Source organism: Rissa tridactyla, chromosome 15 (assembly GCF_028500815.1).
Source record: "Rissa tridactyla isolate bRisTri1 chromosome 15, bRisTri1.patW.cur.20221130, whole genome shotgun sequence".
Taxonomy (NCBI): Eukaryota; Metazoa; Chordata; class Aves; order Charadriiformes; family Laridae; genus Rissa; species Rissa tridactyla.
In genome coordinates this window covers 4329188-4336924 of record NC_071480.1, presented here as the reverse complement: position 1 = coordinate 4336924, position 7737 = coordinate 4329188, and the positions used below count along the sequence as shown (strand labels likewise).

The 7737-nt window shown below is 48.7% G+C and overlaps 1 protein-coding gene across 3 annotated transcripts; it reads right to left on the bottom strand.

The window, feature by feature from the left end:
* Positions 1 to 558: 558 nt before the first annotated feature.
* On the bottom strand, positions 559 to 7485 carry TVP23C (trans-golgi network vesicle protein 23 homolog C). 3 transcript variants are annotated; one of them, XM_054221722.1, is made up of 7 exons: positions 7347 to 7485; positions 6265 to 6347; positions 5233 to 5377; positions 4670 to 4759; positions 3240 to 3371; positions 3025 to 3153; positions 559 to 2005 (listed from the first exon to the last, which is right to left on the bottom strand). In XM_054221722.1, exons 1-7 carry the CDS (start codon positions 7356 to 7358, stop codon positions 1973 to 1975), a joined length of 624 nt encoding a protein of 207 aa, XP_054077697.1. In that variant the 5' UTR covers positions 7359 to 7485; the 3' UTR covers positions 559 to 1972. The 3 variants fall into 3 exon arrangements, with proteins under 3 accessions (XP_054077697.1, XP_054077698.1, XP_054077699.1); XM_054221723.1 differs by lacking the exon at positions 7347 to 7485 and adding an exon at positions 5700 to 6019 and having other exon boundaries at positions 6265 to 6349; XM_054221724.1 differs by lacking the exon at positions 7347 to 7485 and adding an exon at positions 5700 to 5929 and having other exon boundaries at positions 6265 to 6349.
* Positions 7486 to 7737: the final 252 nt, after the last annotated feature.

The window sequence follows — 7737 nt, the reverse complement described above, 5'->3', positions numbered from 1 at the left end:
GTGCCGGAGTCGGTGCCGTCCTTCCGAACAAACTGGGGGCTCATTGGACTGAAGCAGAAGAGATTTCCCTTCCATCGTGCCGTACCGGCCAGATGCTGCACTTGCGCATCCCCGCACGGCTGCAGAAGCATCTTCATTTCAGCGCTTGACTTCATTTGGCCTGTTTACATTCATTCCTTAGAAATAAATCATCTCTTCCAGGTTAAGTGGGGACTAGAAGTTCCCGCTACGTGGTGGCCCGCTGGCACCTGCCAGCAGCGCCTGCCCAGGGACCTGGGCAGAGCAGCCCTCTCGGTGCCCTCAGAAGGAACGTCACCCACTCCAACCGAGCCTTGTAGAGGGATAATTACTTCAGCTCTGCATGATAACGACTCCAGCACGCTTACGAAGAAAGCGTTTGCACAGGGAAAACTGTCCAAGACCCCTGGGTGAAAGGAACTGTGCCAGAGCTCGCTCAACAGCACGGTTTAACTTGACAAGTAACCCCTGCTAAAACTACATTACAAGAAGACAGCGTATACATAGAGCTCAGCCATGAATCACAGAAGGGATATGTGGTCTGGTTAAACAAAGCGTTATTTTAATTTCAAGATTTTATAAATACATATTTACAAAAGGAAGGTATCAATCCAAAGAGTTAAACAAATGTACAGCTCCCAAGTATTGCTACAGTACAGGGAGAGAGAGTTAATGCAATCCCACAATTTACAATACCCATTAATGCAAAAAGAAACCACATTCTTAATTTAAAATACCTCAGCCGAAGTTTACAATATCCACCGCTGCGAAAGCACAATCTGCCTTGAACAGAACGACGTGACAAGAAGGAACGGATCCCTTTCACAGACCTTTTCACACAAAACACACCACTTTCTGCCATCTAAGCGAACACTGCCAGCCGCCACATTCACCATCCTACAAAAGGCTTTTTTCCAGCCCCCCCCCACCCCGACTCCGTGGGGAGCAGCGCGGCTTGACGACAGCACCCTGCATGGATTCAACAAACGTAAACCCCTGCTGGTTCCGTTCCCTGCGATCCTGCGCCGAGGGGCTGGTGAGGAAACCGCAGATCACACCACCCTATGCCCTCCTGGCCAGAGAAGACCCGCGGCACCAAGCACACGCTACTGTCCGGCCGACACGCCGCCGGGTGGCATCGCTTTAACAGCTTCAGTCAGACAATGACTGCTCTCAGATTCACTCCGTCTCTGGAAATTGTGCCTGCAACCTTCCTCGTAACCTGGTTTTACTCCTGCTACGCTCTCCATACACAGGCCTGCAGGTAGAAGGGGGACTTCCCATAAATCCAGGGGTTTAAGATGTTACTGAGACCTCTAAGAAAGCTTCAGATATAAAACTAAAAAGGACTGGAGCTGCTCAGAAGTCACTTTCTGCAGTTTCCACAAGACTTCAATACCCTTCCTGCTAAGCCAACATTTTCTTTAGACGTCTTTCACCACAATCACCATCAAATCAGAGAATGAGAGAGACGTGGAGCCAAAAGAGCGCTACCTAAACTCCGTAACAGAAGCAGCAACGACCTCTGAGAGCAAAACGCAGCAAAATCCACAACTGAAACTATTTGAGGCACCGGCTGCTGGAGGAATTGGGGAATTCTTGGATAACAGAAGGCTCGGCTTGTGCATGGTTTTTCTGAAGAAAGATGTCCGGCAATTTTCTCTTAATTCATCCAGTAGTTCTAAACCTGTACGAAAGCTACCTAGGATAACTTTTGATTTAAAGTTTAGGCAAATTAATTCTAATTAATCAAACTAAAGGAAGGACTGAAACACAAACCGCTAGTGGAAAATCGAATATAAGTCGCTAGGAGCGTTAACCTGAAGTCTTGCACAATTTATTTACTTCTTTTAATTCACACCTCACGTATGCAGCTCCCAAATCTCATGGTCAGAGCAACACTCTCTGTTGTCCACTACTGCGAATCCAGTCTGGCTTGAGGCTTCCGCCACATTCAGGATGCTGTTTGGTCCTCTTTAGCCACAGTCTGCAGAAGGCAAAAAAGGAAAAAAAAGAAAAAAAGAAAAAAAAAAAAGACGACAACGAGTATGGGAGAATTGTGTGACTCACTGCCATGATTCTGGGGCAAGACAGACGTTTCTGCCAGAGATCGAGACTGGTCTGGGCCTTTGGTCAACCGCTGCAGCAGTAAAAGCATTCAGAAGCAAACCCAGCTAACAGAAGAGCACAATCCCAGCACAGACTGCCAAGAAGAACAGTTCAGCAATGGTTGAGTTTTCGATTGCACTAACGACAATAATTCTGGCAAATATTTGTGAACCTGTGGCAGCCAAACCACCTGTCCCCAGAGCCAGCTGCATAATCCAGCCAGCCACAGCCAGGAAACCCGGTAAAAGCAGAAGTGAAATGACAGCCTAGAAGCGGAACAGGGACGGTTGTGCCTACTGCTGCAGGGACCTATGGAAGGAAGGAAGAAAACCCAGCTCTGGGGCAGAAAAGGACTGGTTACGAAGAGCTGTTTGGAAGTGAGAAAGAAATAAGGGGCAGCAGCAGCCCTTTCGGCTAAGAGCCACACGCTGCAGCTGCACACTGGAGCACAGGGACCAACGCAACATCCCTCCAGATGCATGGCTTTGTGGCTAGCACAACCTGAAGAGGAAGCAGTGCAATGGAAGGAATAATTTAGCAACGCATTATCCAAGAGCAGTAGTTTATCAAAACCCCTTTCACGCTGTCAGCATGTTCACTGTGTTATTTCCAGTATAGCAGCCATATTCCAGGAACTTCTATGGCACCTGTCCATGGCACCAGCAAATAATATGAGCTCACGATGCCCTGCAAATGGAACTTGATGCCAGCAATTAGCAAGTTATTCTGTGACTTCACTAAGGGGGCTCAAATTCACAACGCAGCAAGGTGCGAAGGTTCCCTCTGCAGAACTACTAATAACGTTTTCAGTCTTTCTTTTCACGGCCCGGGCAGTAAGGGAGCTGCTGGAGAGAAACAAATATGGCTGGACGGTTTCCGAACCCCCAGAAATCTTACCTGCCGCAAGAACTGCTTCCCAAGATAGTTGGTTGCCATGCTTGTCAAGTTCTTTCTGCTGCCGACTTTACATCTGATATAACCATAAAGGTTGGCTCCCTGAAGCACCACTCCCATCACAACCACTGCCTAAGACACAGGAAAACAGTCACTGATTTACACCGCCTTGCCTGTAACATACAGGCTCTCCTACTGAGTTGAGGGAGTCCACTCACCAGCCATTTCACTTTGAAAGAAAAGAGAGCGCTGAAAGCAAATATCACCCAGATCATAGGACAGGTAATTAGACCTAACCAGAAAATTCGGGACTCTGCTTCTGATGAGGTTTTACTCCCTTGTGTCGATACCTAGAAATGGAAAGGAAATGGAAATTAACAGGCTGCTCCATTGTATAGTTCACATTGCCATTACAAACAGCCCAGAATATAGAAGCCCCCTGTTTTTTGCCCCCACACACCAGAACTAGGTGCTTCCTAGATCAACTTCTACATCACGTAAAGATCTTTCTGCGCAGAAGATGTTTCCATTTAAGGGACCCTTTTGTCAGTTTTCTATCAGAAACAGGGGAGGCAGCAGCATCAAATACTCTTGGAATGCTTGGGGCTAAAAGGCTAAGTCTGGGATACATGACATTTACTGCATGGTTCAGTCACAATGCATAGAAACAGCCAAACCGGTAATGTTTTCTACCTCCGAATCACTGCACAGACAACCAGAATTTCACTAATCTTAGCACTGGCAGAACTAAATACTGATACCTCTTAGGGATCAAAGTAGGGTAATTTTTTCTTTACACACAGAGGTCTGATATTCACACTACACTACTGATTTTTATAAAGTCTTTACAGAGCAGGAGATCCCAAGCAAGTACTCACTTCTCACTTTAGTTAAAAAATCTGGACTGGGTTAACAACTTCTGGGTAAATTTCCAGCACCAACAGCAGTTCAGCTACCTTTCCCCCCGTCCCCAGCATGTTCTAGCTTTTCTAAACTAGCAGGGTTTTGAGAAAGAATGTGCCTGTAGTGTGAGGGCACAAACTCAGACGGAGAAAGGTTCAGGTTCAAGCCCCTGCACCACTGCAGACTTCCGTCCTGACCGCAGGAAATGATCTTCACCTCAGTCCAGATCTGCATCCCATTAGCTCCACACAAACAGAGATAAGAGACAGGGATCAAAAGGCTAAACACGGGACACCTTGTCAAGTGCCTGACAGATGGGATACTAAAGAGGTAGCAGGAGCCATCATGAACACAAAGGCAAAGCAATAGCCATGACGAATGCTATTATGTCTCTTCCTACTTCCAATAAGTTTTCTATAGGAGATAAAAGCTATGTCACCTGTTCCAAGTTCACACCAGAAAACTTGCAGGTCACTGATGGTACATGGGAACATTTATTGCATTTTACGTGCAACTTTATTACTTACATTAAGCCAGATCAATACATCATGAGAATTTTTAAATAATTCAACAATCACAAAGCTCATTCAGCAGCCTACATGGAACAAGCCCGTGGGTACAGATCTGGAAGTGGCTAGAAGTAAACCAGCAATCTACCATCACAAGCATAACCGCCGATTAATAGGGGTTTCATAAAACAGAAACAATTAAAAGAAAGAAAAAAAATAAAAAGAAAGAAACTTACCTTCCTGGCTTCAAATACCCAGTGACTTCTGCCATCATCATCCACCTGGTTCCACCAGCGAAGGCCAACCATCAGTCGCCCGGTGACATTCTGAAATAGAAAAGCCATGAGCTTTATATCTTCTGCTAAAAGAAACCATTTGCCAAAGTCCAGCTCTTTGGGTTGCTATTTTCAATGCTTCACATTTGGGAAAACAAGATTACATGGCTCTTACATCCACAGCAATCTATTTTCTGATATGTCCAGTGCAGTAACAAATTACTGTAATAATATAAAGTAAGGCATATTTCTGGTGATTCGAGAGTGATCTAACTAAGCCTGCGCTACTTTAAAAGAAAGGCTAATAATAGATGTCCTGTATTTGATTTTCAATAAGAAGTCAAGTAAACAGCGATTTAAGAGTTATTATTTCAATTATTGTATTATTGCAATACATCACAGTACTTGGGTATCATTTTGTTGGAAAGGCACAAAGAAGTTACTTTTTTTTGTGACGTGAATTCTTCATTCAATTATTCTTATATAGTAAGACAAAAATAACAGAAAGCGGATTAGGAACTTACCTTTACAGCCCAAAAGTCACACGACAAGAGGAGGATAATTGTCACCATGCAGGCAATAAAGCTGCTAGTTAAGAGCTCACAGAGCAGATAGACAACTATCGCACTGACTCGGAAGAATAAGTGGAAAAATGATGCCACTGGATGCCTGGAATGAAGGACAGTGCAGTCACAGCTCTTTCAGACAAGACTGAAGCAATTTCAGAGAAACGACATTGCCAAGGCAATCTCCTGCCAACTTACAAGACGAGGGTCAGCATTGTAACATGAACCCAGCGTGCAACAACTACTGAAAATATGGGAAATAAACTGACTAGAAGCTCATCATAAGGAAGACACATTCTATGTGCAGCCACACCTGATGTGCAAACAGAATTTGGGGTGGAAGGGGAAAGGGAGTTTTACCCGCTGTCCAATGTAAGGCAATTCTAATGGTGTAAATTCAAAAAAAGTTCTGACAGAGGAAATACCTCTGATGGAAAGATCACGTTTCTCAACACAGCAGACTCGCCCTTCTTTCTGATTTCTGCAGTTTCCAGGTCAGAAACATGCAGTACAGAGCCAGGGGCACCACAGCACCTGTGTGTGAACGCTGCTCTGTGGCAGGAGTTTGAGCAGAACAAGGAAGGAGGCGGCTGGACCAACTACGCCAGGACGTGGCAGACAGCAGGGCAGCACCAGACATACTGGAGAACAAAGACTGGGGAAGAGATAATGGACTAGCCCAGAACCAGCACTCGATGTGGTGAGAACCTCCAGTTACAGAGTGTCACTGTATCAGCGTAGATTCCTCACGCACAGAAGGACAAACATGTATTAAATGTGAGGGCACTCAGAGGCATGATGGCACAGATCTACAAATTCAAGCTGAGCTTCCGGAACTGCCTCTCTCGGTTATGTAAAAGTCACTTTCCATTACCTCTATCCAAATAGGGAAAGTATCTGCCATTACGTATTTCAATGTAATACAGCAGTCCTGCCTTCCTCAGGCTCCCGCATAGACCTCATCTGGAAACTCTCTCTACTGCCACTGACCTTATTTTTGACTTTTTTGATCTCCTGGATACATCATCATCTGCATCAAAGAGAGACACATCCTCAATGTCATCATTGCTGTCCTAAAGCGGGGAACAGGTGCGAAGAGTTATGTGAGAAAAAAGAATGAGTTTTCAAGTAGTGAGAATTTTGGTTACCCAGAAGTATTACAGTGTCACCTTAAGACCAAAATGACTTTGGGAAGCATCTGAAGATTTAACCATATACAAAAGAAAAAGAGCAGTATTAAACGTTTTGATTTGTGCTTTGTGAAATCGACATAATCTCACAATCTGAGTCCAAGAATCCTTTTTGCACCCAGGCAGTTGACTTCACAGCCTAGAGTAGGGTCTTTTATTCTTCATTCTTCTTAGAGAGCAAAAGCTATTTCTACATCAGGCAAAGGTTCACAACCTCCTGCGTTTTAGCAGACAGACTGGTGATGGAACCAGAATTGGTTATTTTTACAGGCAGCGCGCATCTCCATCACAGGCCCTCCAGAAAGGTGATGCCAGCAGCGAGCGTTCTCATCCAGAAACCCTCTCCCTGAGCCCAGTCCTGCCTCAGCGGCTTCCAGCCTCGGGCAGCACCGCACAACATCAGCCTGCCCCGTCCTCCCGCGCTCCCCCCGACTGTGAATCGCTGCACGATCCCTTCCCAGCGACCCCTGCCGCGTTCCGGGCCCCCAGCGCTGGCAGCGCAGCCCGCGGGGCTGCAGGCCTAGGACAGCAGAAAACGCCTATCCATGCACCCATCGATCCATCTCACACTCCCGGGGCCCGGACGATGCCGCCCCGCTCCCGCCTGCCCGCCTCAGGCCTCGGCCCAGGCCCCGCCGTGGTCTCGGGCCCGGGCCCAGGCCTTAGGTCCGACGCAGGCCCCCACGGTCTCGGGCCCGGGCCCGGGCCTTAGGTCCGACCCAGGCCCCCACGGTCTCGGGCCCGGGCCCGGGCCTTAGGTCCGACCCAGGCCCCCACGGTCTCGGGCCCGGGCCCGGGCCTTAGGTCCGACCCAGGCCCCCACGGTCTCGGGCCCGATCTCAACCCCAGGCCCAGTCCCCCACGGTCCCGGTCCCCCCTCACCTGCCGTAGCATGGTGGGAGCCCCCACACTTCCGCCTGCCGCCGCCACGTCACCGCTGCCGGCCAATCCCGGCACGCCCCACCCCAGGCCACCTCCCACGCGTGCGCGCTGGCGGGACGGGGCGCGAGCCGCGGTGATGTCAGGGGGCGGTGCGAGGCCCGGCGACCGTTGGGACTGGTTCCCCCGCGCCGGGCTTGAGGGAGCGCGGCGGCACCCGCACCCCTAGAACCCGCACCGCGGGGCCCGGCCCTGCCCGCAGCGCCTGCGGCGGGAAGGGAGCTCCTCCCAGGGAAGAGGCTCCCGCAGCGCCAGGGAGCCGGGCCGAGCCCCGCCGGTGTTCCGTCAGGAGGCACGGCTGTAGCTCCGTGAAGGGCGAACGCGTAGTACCCGG

Excerpts from the sequence above, each read along its gene's own strand:
- TVP23C (XM_054221722.1), bottom strand. Across the intron at positions 3,154-3,239 it reads CTTTCAAAGTGAAATGGCTG|GCAGTGGTTGTGATGGGAGT; the intron begins GTGAGTGGACTC and ends CCTGTGTCTTAG. Across the intron at positions 2,006-3,024 it reads GGAAGCAGTTCTTGCGGCAG|ACTGTGGCTAAAGAGGACCA; the intron begins GTAAGATTTCTG and ends TGCCTTCTGCAG.